At 36.6% G+C, this 15,911-nt stretch overlaps 1 protein-coding gene across 3 annotated transcripts in view; it reads left to right on the forward strand.

Annotated features, from left to right (window-relative positions):
• Window positions 1–15,911, forward strand: part of NEK10 (NIMA related kinase 10) — a 213,081-nt gene that overhangs the window by 47,213 nt on the left and 149,957 nt on the right. For all 3 annotated transcript variants that reach the window (XM_034404000.2, XM_060685795.2, XM_060685794.2), the window contains exons 21-22: window positions 1,068–1,189; window positions 10,525–10,627. In XM_034404000.2, the coding sequence (XP_034259891.1) occupies window positions 1,068–1,189; window positions 10,525–10,627 (225 nt within the window). The remainder of the gene's footprint in view (window positions 1–1,067; window positions 1,190–10,524; window positions 10,628–15,911) is intronic.

The raw sequence follows: 15,911 nt of genomic DNA on the forward strand, positions 1-15,911 counted from the left end.
CAACTACAGTCAAATGGAGTTTGAAAGACATTAAGTTGCCCAAGATTGCTCTTCAAGACAGACTGTATTATAGGAGATTTCACACTTGATGTTTTTTTATGTACAAATCAATTAACTACAGGCCTACAATTGTTAGTTTAGATTTGATGGCAAATCTCACTATAGCAATTCTGGCAGCATACAATATAAAACTTTGTAAAACTACAAAAACATATATATAAAGCACTCAAAGGTGCTTTTTCAGGAGGCAACTGGACTTTCTTGCTTTTTTCTTTTCTCATCCAAGAAGCTTCTTCAGCTCTGGATGGTGGGGAATGGAAGGATTTATATTCCTTTCAGACAGCTGGTCATTTGCATCCTTTTTGAGGGTTGTTGAAGCACTTGGAGGTTTATTTGTGTCCTCAGGATCACCTGAGTAGTGCTAATAGTAGTCTGCAGTTTTTCTGGAACTCCATTCATACTCCCACATCATTTGAAGAATGTTCATCCCAAATTGCATAGCTAAAAGTCTATAGAGATCCTCAGTCATCCAGGTCATGGTTGTCCCAAAGAATTTTTTCAGGAGGCAACTAGTCTTTCTTATTTTATATCTTCAAAGAAAAAAAAAAAGTCAAGTTGCCTCCTGAAAAAGCACCTTTGGGACAGCCATGACTGGATGAGTGAGAATCTCTACAGACTTGTTGCTGAAAATTGTGTATTTTTAACTATAAACCAAGTCGAAGAGAATTTTTTTTTGTTTACCACTATGAATCTGTTCCAATTAAATAACTAACATCATATAATCAATGAATTAGATTTGATGTAATGTAATGTAATTAGATTTAATGATATCTCTCAAAATTCAGTTTTTGAGAGATATCATTAAGTGGTTGAATCCATAGCTGTTGAGGGCATAGGTATCTGGTTCTGTGTTCCTGTGAGAACATCTGAATAATCAGTTTGCCTTTACATATCGTTTATGCTTCAGAATCTCCAAGAAATATGCCTGCTTGATTTCCCTTGCATAACTATTGTTTACAGAAATAAATTATTATTGTTACTATTTTTTTTAATTTCATTACGTATAGATGATAGATTGTATATTGTCATGGAGCTCATAGAAGGAGCACCCCTTGGAGAACATTTTCATTCTTTGAAGGAAAAACAACAACAATTTACAGAAGAGAGAATATGGAATATATTCATTCAAGTAAGAACCTGAAGTTGCCTTCATTACTACATGTTTTCTGGTCATCAGGAGTCTGAAAAGTCTGAAAACAATGTTAGTGTCATAATATTAATTCAAGCCACTCAAAGTGAAGTTTTCCAATAGTTCTTTTATTCTTGTGTTATTTGGACAAAAAGCAAGGCAACCATGCAATTAAGCTTAATTAATTCCTTTATATTTGTACATATACTTGTCTAATTTCAAAGTTATCTTACTACAATACGTTATGCCCAATAAAGCTATTCAGGTTACTGTGCCCAACAAGGCTACTCGAGTTGCTGTAAGTATTGCTGCCCAACTAGGCTACTCATTCACACAATACTCATATATTCTCAACACAGGTGATCAAATTAGAGTGCATTAGAGTAGGCTGGGAAGCAGATTCAGGGCATCCCATGGTCCAACCAGAGTTGTCTTGAACTTCAGGGTCTGTGTTCATTCCGATTTTCTCTTTATACCCAACTTGTTTACTCAAAATCCATGTGTATGGTACATCTTGCCCCATCAGGAACTTTACATTCTTACTGTTCATTCCAAGACTTCACTACATTCCGTACACCCATTAATGCTTTACCTGGTATCACCAACAATAATAATGTGGCAGCATCTTTTCCGACTGATAAATACTTTTTTTTAAAAAAAAATTTTTTAAATTTTTTTAAATAACATTACAAACAACATATACAATACTTCACTCTGTGCTATACATAAGAAAGGAAGATTTGGTTCTTCGGATATATCCTCATGATCACCAAAATCCACGTTCTCGGGGTACAGGTACCAAAGCATCCAATTTTCCCAGCGCATAGTCCACGAATGGTTTCCAAATTTTCCAAAAAATATCTTCTTTATAGTCACCATTTCTAAATTTAATATCGCATGTCATTTTATCGTTTATCGTTTAAAGCTGATTTCCACATTTCACAATACCATTCTTCTATTCTAAAATTCACATCTAATTTCCAATATCTGGCTATTATAATTCTACCCATTATAATCATAATTCTAATCAATTCTTTCTCATATTTTGTTGGTTCTATTTCCTTAATTATCAACAGTAATATAGTTTCTGGTCTCAATATTATTGCTTTCCCCATCATTTCAAATATCATTTTCTCCAATTTTTTTTAATTTTTTTTAATTTGATTTATATGCCGCCCTTCTCCGAAGACTCAGGGCGGCTTACAATGCGCTAAGCAATAGCCTTCATCCTTTTGTATATTTATACAAAGTCAGCTTATTGCCCCCACAACTGGGTCCTCAATTTACCTACCTTAGAAAGGATGGAAGGCTGAGTCGACCTTGAGCCTTGGCGAGATTCGAACCCTGCAGTAATTGCAGGCAGCTGGTCTTAATAACCAGCTTAATAACAGGGTGCCTTAAACCCCTGTACTACCAAGGCTCTTAACTTTATCACATTTGTACCACATATGTTCATAAGTTTAGCAGTGGAAATTTGGACTCTGACTGGGTAGATTCGGGAGGGAGGATGGAGGCAAGTCTTGAGAATATTACCTGGGAAGAGTTTGATTCTGTGACTCCGGAAAACGTGGACAAGATACTGGGCAGACTGAGCGCGGCCACATGTTTATTGGACCCGTGTTCCTCCTGGCTGGTGCTGGCCTCTCGGGAGGTTACACGAGGTTGGCTCCAGGGGATTATAAATGCTTCCTTGAGAGAGGGTGTCTTCCCTGCCGCCTTGAAGGAGGCGGTGGTGAGGCCTCTCCTCAAGAAGCCTTCCCTGGACCCAGCAGTGTTGGCTAATTACCGTCCAGTCTTCAACCTTTGCTTCGTTGCGAAGGTTGTTGAGAGTGTGGTAGCGCGACAGCTTCCTCAGTACTTGGATGAATTGGCTTATCTAGATCCGTTCCAGTCGGGCTTCAGGCCTGGATACAGCACGGAAACGGCATTGGTCGCATTGGTAGATGATCTGTGGAGGCCCCGGGACAGGGGTTGTTCCTCTGTCCTGGTCCTATTAGACCTCTCAGCAGCTTTTGATACCATCGACCATGGTATCATGCTGCACCGGTTGGAAGAGTTAGGGGTGGGGGGCACCGTGTTGCGGTGGTTCTCCTCCTTTCTTTCTGATCGGTCGCAGTCTGTGTTGACGGGGGCAGAGGTCGACCCCGAGGCCCCTTGTATGTGGGGTGCCACAGGGGTCGGTTCTCTCACCCCTTCTGTTCAACATTTATGTGAAGCCGCTGGGTGAGATCATCCGTGGTTTTGGGGTGAAGTATCATCAGTATGCTGATGATACTCAGCTATACATTTCCACCCCGGACCACCCCAATGATGCCCTTAAAGTGATGTCCCAGTGCCTGGAGGCTGTACGGATCTGGATGGGGAGGAACAGACTCAGGCTCAACCCATCCAAGACCGAGTGGCTGTGCTTTCCGACGTCCCGATATAGTCAATTGGTGCCATCACTGACTATTGGGGATGAGTCATTGCCCCCCACGGAGAGGGTTCGCAACTTAGGCGTCCTCTTGGACTCACGGCTGTCTTTAGAAGAACACTTGACGGCTGTGGCCGGGAGGTCTTTTTATCAGTTTCGCCTGATTCGCCAGTTGCGTCCCTTTCTGGATCGGGACTCGTTAAATACGGTCACTCATGCCCTCGTCACTTCACGCCTGGACTACTGTACTGCTCTCTACATGGGGCTCCCCTTGAGGAGCACCCGGAGGCTCCAGCTGGTCCAGAATGCGGCCGCGCGGGTAGTTATGGGAGCAGCATGGCGCTCCCATGTGGCTCCCCTCCTGCGCGAGCTGCACTGGCTCCCTGTGGTCTTCCGGGTGCGCTTCAAGGTCTTAGTTATCACCTTTAGAGCGCTCCATGGCTTAGGACCGGGGTACTTACGAAACCGCCTTCTGCCACCAATAGCCTCTCACCGCCCAGTACGCTCCCATAGAGAGGGGCTTCTCAGGGTGCCATCAGCCAAACAGTGTCAACTGGCGGCCCCCAGGGGGAGAGCCTTTTCTGTGAGGGCACCCACCATCTGGAACGAGCTCCCCCCAGAGATACAGAAGATTCCGGACCTGCGCACTTTCCGCCGTGCCCTCAAAACATTCCTGTTTCAGCAGGCCAGCCTGGCCTAACTTTCCCTTTATATTGCTTTTTGATTTTATTTTAAACTGGGATGTCTTGAATTATCTAGGACCAGAGTGTTTAGTATATTTTAATTGGTTTTTTATTAATGTTTGTATTACATGTATTTTTATCGTTCGCTGTTCACCGCCCTGAGTCCCTTAGGAATAGGGCGGTATATAAATTTAATAAATAAATAAATAAATAAGTCCCTAATTCCATATCACATCTCCAACATTGTTTACTGATTTTGTTATCCATCAAAGACAATCTTAATGGAGTCAAATACCATTTCCAAACAACCTTATAATTATGCTCTTTAATCCTTACAGATAAAGTCTTCATAATTCTACTCTTCCAATTCACATTCCAATCTAAATCTGATATTTTAATATTAAGTTCTTTTTCCCAATTCAACTTCATCACCCTTTGTGGTTTTCCATCAAAATTTATAATCTTATATATCTTACTAACGAGTCCCTTTAGCCTAATTTCATCTTTCATAATTTGGAATACTAAATGTTCAAATTCAGTTTTACTTCTACTTATCGAACAATTGTCCCTTACTTTCTTAGTCCATTTTTCTATCTGTATTTTTTCAAACCAGCCTAAACCCAATTTTTCAATGATTTCTTTTTTCCTCCTTTCATTTTCTGAAGTTTTTAACCAATCTATTATAATTTGCATATTTTCATCTTCCATTACCCTATCACGACTTATATTAGTTTTAATCGGCCAATTTTCAATTGTCTTCCCTAAGAAAATTATATCTGGAATTAAAATTTTAACAAATTTATTCCAAATTTTACTCAGTCCCTTTAACCAATAGCTATTAATTACACATTTTGATTTGGCTTTATCTAAAAACCATGTTGAGCCAAATCTCTTGATGTCTTTTAATTCTAAATCTCTCCAATGACTATCTTCACCTTTAAATATTTTTACCACAGTCCTAATAGCATAAGCCCAATAATAATTGAGTAGTTTGGGGATTCCCAATCCACCTTCCTTTTGATTTTGATACCACATTTTCTTCACTAATCTAGGTCTTTTCCCCACCATTGCAAAATTTATCCAATTTCTTCTGATATCCTTCAATATCTTTCTCTGTCAAGTTTAACGGTAACATCTCAAATAAAAAATTAAACTTTGGCAACAACATCATCTTACACATTGCAATTCTACCAAACCAAGACAACTTTATCATTTTATATTTATCTATCTTTTTCTCAATTTCATTCATCACCACGTCATAATTTAGTTTTTTCATTTCTTTAACTTTGAGTGAAAGTGTTATGCCCAAATATTTCAATGTATTTTTAATCCTTATCCCAAGTTGTTCTTGCATATTCTCCCACTCCTTACCATTATTATTCATTAATAGTTCAGATTTTGACCAATTTATTTTCAAACCTGTCATTTCCTCAAATTCTTCCAAATGCTTATGTATCTTTTTCAAATCTTTCTCTATATCTTTCAAAATAATCAAAGTAAAATCCGCATACAGATTTATCTTATATCCCTTATACTCTTCCAATTCTTCATCTTTTTCTATCATTTTAGTCAAAATTTCCATAACTAATAAAAATAATGTTGGAGATGGGGACATCCTTGTCTCGTACCCGCTTCCAATCTTATCTCTTCTGTCAACCTTCCGTTCACCTTCACTCTTGCACTACTTTTTTGATACAGTTTTGAAATAACATGTATAAACTTATTACCAAAACCTAGTACCTCAACGATTGTTTTAATAGTTTCCCATTGTACAGAGTCAAAAGCTTTAAAAATATCTAATGATACTATACCTATTTTATCAGCATTATATTCAGCAACATCTATAATATTTAATACTCTTCTGACAATATCACTCATGTATCTACCCTTCACAAAGCCTACTTGGTTATAAATTATATATCTATCTATAAATCTACTTAATCTATTACTTATAATGGCGGTAAATATCTTTGCATCTTGATTAATTAAAGAGATGGGCCGATAGGACTCAATCCTTTCTAAGTCTTTATCTGGTTTAGGGATTATAGATATCACCGTTCTATTCCATGACAACGGAACTTCTCCACCATGTAAAATTCCATTAAATAATCTTTGCAATTTTGGTATTATTATTTCCTTAAATTCTTTATAAAACTCAGCAGGTAATCTATCTTCACCTGGAGCTTTCCCTAATTTTATTTTTTGTATTACTCCATTAATCTCGTCTTGTGTTATATCTTCTTCCATCAAGTCTTTATATGTTTGGTCAATTTTTACAACATGTTTTTCTAAATAACTTCTCAGTTTTTCCCGATCAATTAATTTTTTTGAATATAAATTTTGAAAAAAGTTCCTGACCACTTCGCATTTTTCTAATTTTTTATAACATCTTATACCCTTATCATCTATCAAGGCTCCAATTTCTCTCTTCTCTCTTTTATTTTTCGCCATCCTTGCCAATAACTTAGAGTTTTTATTACTAAATTCAAAAAAAATTCCTGTTTAAATATCTCATATTCTTTTTTACCAATTCTATATCCTCTTCTATCAATTTATTTTTTAGCAAATTTAGTTCCTCCCAAAAAATTTTTCTCTTTAGTAAGCAAAAATTGATTCTCCAATTCCTTAATCTGGCTTTTATCTTTTTCAATTTTATTTTTATAATTTTTATATTTTCTGCTTGATAACTTGATACTTTCCCCTCTAAACACTGCTTTCATCGCATCCCAAACAGTTTCAAATTTAATCTCTCCATTATCATTCAATCTCCAACATTCTTCCCATTTTTTAAATATCCATTTTTTATCCTCCTCATTTTTATAGTTTTTCATCATATCTCCAACTACTTCCTTTTTTCTCAAAATTAAAATCTATTTCCATCGTAACTTCTGCATGATCAGAATCCTTAAAAATTCCCACATCTATTTTATCCACATTATTCAACAAATCTTTAGAAACTAAGATATAGTCAATTCTTGAATATGTATTATGTATCTTAGAGTAAAAAGTGTACACTCTTTCAGTTCCTTTCACTTCTCTCCAGGCATCCACCACACAGTTTCGAAACATCCATTTATTTAAGGTCCCCATTTTATTTGCTCCTCCACAACGAGTGGGGTTAGTACTATCTATTTTATCTCTAATTAAATTAAAGTCCCCAGCCACAATTACTTTCCTTACACTTTCAATTTCCAAAATTTTAGTTATTTTTTCAAGAAATTCTTTTTGCTTCTCATTCGGTAGATATAAATTAACCAGTGTCACTTTTTCCTTATTAATATTTCCCACAATTATTACATATCTTCCTTCATCATCCACGATTACTTGTTCTTTTTCAAAATATACCCTATCTGATATCAATGTTGCAACTCCTCTAGCTTTTGAAGTTCCAAAAGATTTTTCATAAATTTGCATACCCTTTATATACATTTTATTTGAGCCTTCAGATTTCTGATGGGTTTCTTGCAAAAATAATATATCTGGTAAATCTCTTTTAATTTTAAGTTCCAATCGTCTTCTCTTGATCTGGTTCCCTGTACCCATCACATTCCATGTCATTATTTTTATTAAACCCATTTAAACTGTAACTTTTTTAATCCTTTCCCCTCCTCTTCCTTTCTGTGCCCAAATCCCAGCACCAATCTCCCACATTCCAAACAACATTCAACATAAAATAAAAAAAATAAAAAAAAATAAAAAAGACAAAAGACACATCAAACATTAAATAACAAACAATCTTCGTCCCCCACATCCTCAATTGGTTTCCACCTCTATAAAGAGAGTGGGGGAGAGGGGACGTGCTAATGGTCGGGTCACTTCTTTCAGGTAGTCTACTTAAATCCATCTCTCAGAGAAAAGGATGGTAACTTTTCCCCGCACTCAGCTTCCTGCAATTCTTTTTCAAGATCCTTCAATTTCTTATCCGCTCCATCTCCCATTATATCATCACGACTTTTCTTTTGCTCAACCATCGCAGGTGAGATTTCCTTCCGCTTTAATCCTTTAGGGTCTTGTCCTCCAGCAGCCCCTTTTTCTTCTGGTGTTGATGTTTTTGCATATGTTCCACCCATCTTAAGCATTTGATTTTTTATCTCTGTTATGTCCTCATACTTTACAATCAATCCAAGTTCATGTAAGTATGACACTGCATCTGTTTCCAAAGTAATTATTTGTATTCTTCCTTTATAAAAAAAATTTAGTTGCTGTGGTGGCCTCCAGTTATATTTAATTCCGTTGTCTCTCAAAACCTTTATAATTGGCTTCAAAAAAAATCTCCACGCTCTTTCTTCTCTTGATATATCCGGAAAGACTTGAATAATTTTCTCCTAAAATTTCAAAGCTTCACCCATCTCTCTCACTTTCACCATCACTTCCAGTTTGTCACTAAGATTTGCAAATCTGACAAGTACATTTCTATTTAAGCCATTTTGTCTTTTATGCCCAATTCTAAAAACACTTGCCAGATTTGTTGCTGTAAATGTGATTTGTGTATCCAGGTCATTGAGCCATTTTAAAACTCGTTGTTTCAAATTGTCCACTTTTTCTTCTTGAATTCCTCGAATAATCAAATTATATTTCCTCGCTTCTTCTTCCAAAAGACAATTTTTTTTATCTTGTTGTTCATTTTTAAAAAAGATTTCTCCAATTTGCCGATCTATCTTTACATTATGTGCATGAATCTGCTCAATTTCATCTTTAATTGTTGTCATTTCTATTGTTTGCTTTGCAAAATTTTCATTCATTTCTTGCTTCATTCTTTTAATTTCCAATGTCATATTATCCATACTATCTGACAGTCCTGATATCTTTTCACTAATTTTAGTTAAGGCCACAGCAACTTGTTGCATTTCTAAAGATTGTTGGGTCGCCATTTTTTAATAAGTTTTTAATTGTCCACTTTTGCCAAGAGGGTCTTTAATGAAGATTAAGGGACAGCAATTCCCAAAAGAAAGCTGAGACAGCTTATTATTGCACTCAAAAGGGCCAACAATAAAAGTTTATAGTTCTCAATTCAGCTTGCGTAATTTCCTTTAAAAAAAAAAAAAACCTAACATCCGTTGGAAGGCACTGCCCAGAAACGTTTTGCCGCTTCGACTCAGGCACTTTCACAAACAAAAGATCAACTTAAAATTCACATATTCTTCAAAAAAAACCCCCTTTCCACCGGTCTTTTGATGTTCCGTGCCTTTACCCCATAGCAAAAACAAACACAGATCGCGATAATAATGAGAACAAAAGGCAGCTATTTGCTCCAAATACACAATCGCGACTGTCTATCTGGTCACCCCTCACTCCTTCCACTTTCCACGCTATGAAAGGCTTCAAAATTCGAGAGGTTCAGGGTGACCTACCGATTCCAAAATCAGTCTGCTTGGCCAGTAGCTCTTCCGATACAATTTATAAAATTGTGGCTCTTATCGGTGCATTTCAAACACTTTAATCCACATTTGTCTTCTGTAAAATGCCCTGTGAAGTGGAGAAAACGTCCTCACATCACCACGGCCATAACCACGCCCCCTGATAAATACTTTTAAAAGATCTAAACTTTTCTGAGTTTATTTGTTAGTTGGAAAAGGTACTGTCTTACTCCTACTTTTTTTTGACACCATAACCTAACATAGTTTTCCATCTGTAAGGATCATATAGTAAATAATATATTGATGTTTGTTAAACAAGGATCTGTCATTTTGTCCCTTCTGAAGTATCCATGTTCATTTTGTTTGCAATAAGACAAAATTGTCCCTAGAAGTAACTGATCATGAAACTTTTTGCCAAAAGTCTATCAAGATAATATAATCCATAATATCATAGTGTTTCAAAGGCAAATCCCTCTCTTGAGGAAGCTAGCAAAAATAAAACACTGTGTCACTTCTCCTTTAATAATAGAGTTCGTATATACCTCCCTTTTAGAAGAAATGCAAAACAACATGCAGCACTTAACAGAGGAAAGTTTCCTCCTTTGCAGCTGTTCTGGATACAGTGCTATCAGCTGCTTGCAAAGCAAAAAATGGGACTAGTACACTTTGATCTTCTAATGAACTGTAGTAGCCATTTTGCTTATTATAGGACACTCATAAATTATCCTTTCAGATTGTTATTTAGAACTTTATTTCCATTAAAAGAAATTGTTTAATTAGTGCTGATGTTTCTGGCTTTGTATTGTATTAAGTATTATTATTATTATTATTATTATTATTATTATTATTATTATTATTATTATTATTATTATTATTATTAAGCTGTGTTTAGCTCTTCGTTATTTGCACAAAGACAAGAGGATTGTCCATAGAGACCTCACTCCAAACAATATCATGCTGGGAGATAAGGATAAAGTAACAATCAGTAAGTTCTATTTTTATGATCTTATTTACATTTGATAAAAAATAATCAGGATATTGATATCAATAATAAACTAATGATAATACCTACATGTTACATTTACTCTGAAAAACATCTCAGTACAATAAGTGGAACCATCTAGTTGAGAAACATTTCCTCTTTTTAAATATAGTAATATGTTTTACTGGGAAATAAGATCAGATGAATGTCATTTATGATTATATGAATATGGCAATATAGGTATTAGACAGCATGCCCTTTTCTTATTTTCTTTTTGTTTGTTTGTTTGTAAGTACCTTAAAAAGGTGCAGAGTAGTGAATTACTTCAGTAGACATTAAAATATTAGGCTATTTTTAATGGACATTCCAGAAAATACAGTATCTATTAAATATGTATGTATTATTCCTTCTGTGTGGAAATAGTATATTTTCCAGAATTAATGCTGTTATTTACATTTTTATGCTGTTTATTCAAAGTTGTTATTGCCTGTTCTTACTGTTTTTAGATCAGTTGTTTTATATTTTTCCTTCAGAAGGAAACATTTTGCATAAGTCAGTCAGTCAGTCAGTCAGTCTGTCTGTCTGTCTGTCTATCTATCTACAATAGATCTCTCTTTATCTCTGTCTCTATCATATCTATTTAATCTATATCTGTAATCTAAATTACATTCACACATTGATGGATAAAATAGGAAAGACATACCTAACATCATATTGGTTATTTGTATATAAGTATAATATGAGTAATCCCTGCAGCTATTCCATAGAATTGTTCTTTCCTAAGGATATTTAACCTTGACTTTTATATCTTTGCACATGGTCCATGTCTTAGTCTGACTTCAACGCAATCACTTGTCTTTTATTAATTTTATTAGACTATATGACATTATAATATAAAATACAAATGAAAATAAAATCAGAAAAAGTGTGAAAGAAGATGTTGGATAAAAAGAAATGGAAAAGAAAAAAGCAGTGACTTCTGGCTCCTTTCAGTGCAGTAAAATACTGAATGCAATTTTATTGCCAACTTTTGCTTTGTATTTTGAATAACTAAAGGCTATTTTCTATAGCTACAAAATCAATCCAGTCCTCAAAACTTAAAGTAAAAGTTATTTTTTTCTTCTATATGGAACATAAAGTCCAAAAGCAAATTTCACATGGAAATGAAACTGGATAAATTGTTCTTTTGGTTTACTAGTTGGTTTTGCCATCTCTACTAAGTCCACAGTTTTTTCCATCTAGTCTTCCATTTTGGGAAATGATGGAGCTTTTCATTTGCCTATATTGAATTTTCAACGTATATAAAGACAAAGTACCAGGCTTTCTTTGTGACCAACAACTCTAGAGAGAAACCTTCTGATTTCAGTTTTATATCCATTTTAGAAATCAATTTTTTAAAAGAAAATTACCATCCTTACAATTACAGTTACTACAATATTTACAGTTGTTACATCCATATAATTGCAGGTCTATCAGATTTTTAATACATCATTTTGTAAAGGTTTTCTTTTAGGTGAAATTGTGCAATATTGAACATAATAATTTTCAAGATTCAATTTCAATAACATTTTATAAACCTTAGCAAAAATCCTACTTATCACATTTTCATACTGAGTTCTATAGGTTCAAAGCAGTGATTTATCCAGATTAAATCTTTCTTTTACTTAGATATATAAATCAGTAAGAAATCTTATCTTTCTGACTCCAATTCTTCTTTCATATTCAGTCTAAGTCACCCCTTTCAACTTGTCTCAACAAAATAAAATCTTTCTTTCAAAATATTTGAAGGACATTCAGAACCCTTTCTTTTTCAAAATCTTGACAGATTTTTTTTTTCAGGACAATTTTATTTGTGTATCAATCTTTAATTCAGATTTGAAATGAGATCCAGACCTTGTTCTGTTATGGCTCGCGGTACCGAAGTTCTTTTAGTTCCATTAGGACAAATGTATTTAAATCACTCTCATAATGAATAGGCTTACCATTGTGTATTTCAATTTTGTCATTTACTTGGTTTTTTGCCACTTATAATGGTTTGAGAAGTTTCTTCGTTCGGCTTCATTGCTAGATTATCAATTCTTACTCCTCTTGCTTAAATTATTTTGTCTGAATATTCCTCCTTCTCATGAGATCCAGCTGGATTAGTTCCTCCTTTATAGTTTGGTGGTCATCTTGTTTATTAAATCAAATTTTGCTTTTCCACTGTTTTATAATCTTTGACTCCCTCTTGTGGTCAAAGAGCAAATCTTATACAGTGCGGGAAAAAAGTATTTGATCCCCTGCTGGTAGGCATGCCTTGACAAAGAAATGATCAGTCTGTAATTTTAATGGTAGGTTTCTTTTAACAGTAAAAGATAGAATAACAAACAAACAAAAATCAGAAAAACTCATTTCAAAAAAGTTATAAATTGATTTACATTTTAATGAGTGAAATAAGTATTTGATCCCTTTGCAAAACATGACTTAGTACTTGGTGGCAAAACCCTTATTGGCAATCACAGAGGTCGTGTTTCCTGTAGTTGGTCACCATGTTTGCACAGATCTCAGGAGGAATTTTGTCCCACTCCTCTTTGCAGATCCTCTCCAAGTCATTAAGGTTTCGAGGCTGACGTTTGTCAGTTCAAACCTTCAACTCCATCCACAGATTTTCTCGGGATTAAGGTCTAGAGACTGGCTAGGCCACTCAAGGATCTTAATGTGCTTCTTCTTGAGCCACTCTTTTGTTGCCTTGGCCGTGTGTTTTGGATCATTGTCATGCTGGAATACCCATCCACGATCCATTTTCAATGTCCTGGCTGAGGGAAGAAGGTTCTCACCGAAGATATGACAGTAAATGGTCCCATCCATCCTCCATTCGATGCAGTGAAGTTGTCCTGTCCCCTTAGCAGAAAAACACCCCCAAAGCACGTTTCCACCTCCATGTTTGATGGTGGGGATGGTGTTCTTGGGGTCACAGGCAGCATTCCCCCTCCTCCAAACACGGCGAGTTGAGTTGATGCCAAAGAGCACGATTTTGGTCTCATCTGACCAGAACACTTTCACCCAGTTCTCCTCTGAATCATTCAGATGTTCATCATTCAGACAGGCCTGTACGTATGCTTGCTTGAGCAGGGCGTCCTTGTGGGCGCTGCAGGATTTCAGTCCTTCACGGCGTAGTGTGTTACCAATTGTTTTCTTGCTGACTATGGTCCCAGCTAGCTTGAGATCATTGACAAGATCCTGGGCTGATTCCTCCCCATTCTCATGATCATTGAACCTGCACAAGGTGAGATCTTGCATGGAGCCTCAGACCAAGGGTTTGTGTTTGTGTTTCTTCCATTTGCGAATAATCGCACCAATTATTGTCACCCTCTCACCAAGCTCCTTAGTGATAGTCTTGTAGCCCATTCTGGGCTAGTGTAGATCTACAATCTTGTCCCTGACATTCTTGGACAGCTCTTTGGTCTTGGCCATGGTGGAGAGTTTGGAATCTGATTGATTACTTGCTTCTGTGGACAGGTGTCTTTTATACAGGTAACAAGCTGAGATTAGGAGCACTCCCTTCAAGGATCTGGTGGCGCAGCAGACTAAAGCACTGTTATTAACATCAGCTGCCTGCAATTACTGTAAGTTCAAATCTCACCAGGCTCAAGGTTGACTTAGCCTTCTATCCTTTCTAAGGTAAAATGAGGACCCAGATTGTGGGGGCAATAAGCTGACTTTGTATAAATGTACAAAAATATGAAGGCTATTGCTTAACACATTGTAAGCCGCCCTGAGTCTCTGGAGAAGGGCGGCATATAAATCAAATCAAAAAAGAGAGAGAGAGAGTGCTCCTAATCTTAACTCATTACCTGTATAAAAGACACCTGGGAGCCAGAAGTCTTGCTGATTGATAGGGGATCAAATACTTATTTCACTCATTAAAATGAAAATCAATTTATAACTTTTTTGAAATGTGTTTGTAGGTAGTACACTTGGGAGACTGAAGTTCTATCTTAGCTAATTAAATTCAGTTAAAATCAGAAACTTTTACTTTCCCATAATAAGTACCCTCACTAGTTACTAGTAGTAAATACATTATCAAGTGATCATGGCAGATTCATAGAAAAAGACAAACGATACTTTAAAATTTTAAATGCTTATGTTTGTCAAAGACCAATTAAAGAGAGAAAATATTCCAAGCTTCTTTATTTTCCCCTCCTCACTGTTTAGCACTCATAGTATTTCTAAATAACACTACAACCGAAAAGAGACTCTTTTGCATCAATAAAGGCAAATACCTAAAGAATTAAGAAATAGAAGGTATGTCTTATTGTCCAAGCAGGCAGGAATAGCCAACACTCCAGAAGATAGGCTCAAGATACTAAGGATCTTGACAGATTTAAACACTGTGCCCTATCCAACAAAATGAAATACATTGTTGAGAAAAGTAAGGTTCTACATTTATATAAGGAAAAACAAGCCAGCAATGTGCTGCAGCAGTCAGTGGTGGGTTTCAAATTTTTTTACTACCGGTTCTGTGGATGTGGCTTGGTGGGTATGGCTTGGTGGGTATGGCATGGGAAGGATACTGTAAAATCTCCATTCCCTCCCCAATCCATGGGAAGGTTACTGCAAAATCCTAATTTCCTCCTGATCAGCTGGGACTCAGGAGGCAGAGAATAGATGGGGGCCGGGCCAGTCAGAATTTTTACTACCGGTTCTCCGAACTACTCAAAATTTCCGCTACCGGTTCTCCAGAACTGGTCAGGACCTGCTGAAACCCACCTCTGCTTCAGCTGCCAAAAAAAACCAAACCTAGGATGCATTAACAGAGCAATAGAATCAAGATCATGTGTAATGTTAGTACCACTTTATAATATCCTGGTAAAACCACGCTTAATATTGCATCCAGTTTCGGTCACTATGATATAAAAAGATGTTGAGACTCTAGAAAGAGTGCAGAGAGAGCAACAGAGTTGATTAGGGGACTGGAGGCTAAAACATATGAAGAATGTTTGCAGGAATTGGGTATGTCTGGTTTAATGAAAAGAAGGTCTAGGGCAGTGATGGCTAACCTTTTTGCCATTGCGTGCCAGGAGAGGGGGGCGGGGGTGGGTTGCGCGCGCATGTGCCCACGTGCATGCGCACGCAACCCCACCCACTGCTGCTCCTGGCCCATGATGGCCTGGTAGGCCCGTTTTTCTTTCTTACCTGGTTCCAGATCCTCTCTATGCATCTGAGAAGGGCGAAAACAGCCTTTCCCACTCCCTTGGAGGCCCTACATAGGCTGAAAGGGCCCATTTCCCAACTCTTGGTGGGACAG

The sequence above is a fragment of the Pantherophis guttatus genome, chromosome 4 (assembly GCF_059756535.1).
Source record: "Pantherophis guttatus breed Tessera chromosome 4, ASM5975653v1, whole genome shotgun sequence".
In the NCBI taxonomy this organism is placed as follows: domain Eukaryota; kingdom Metazoa; phylum Chordata; class Lepidosauria; order Squamata; family Colubridae; genus Pantherophis; species Pantherophis guttatus.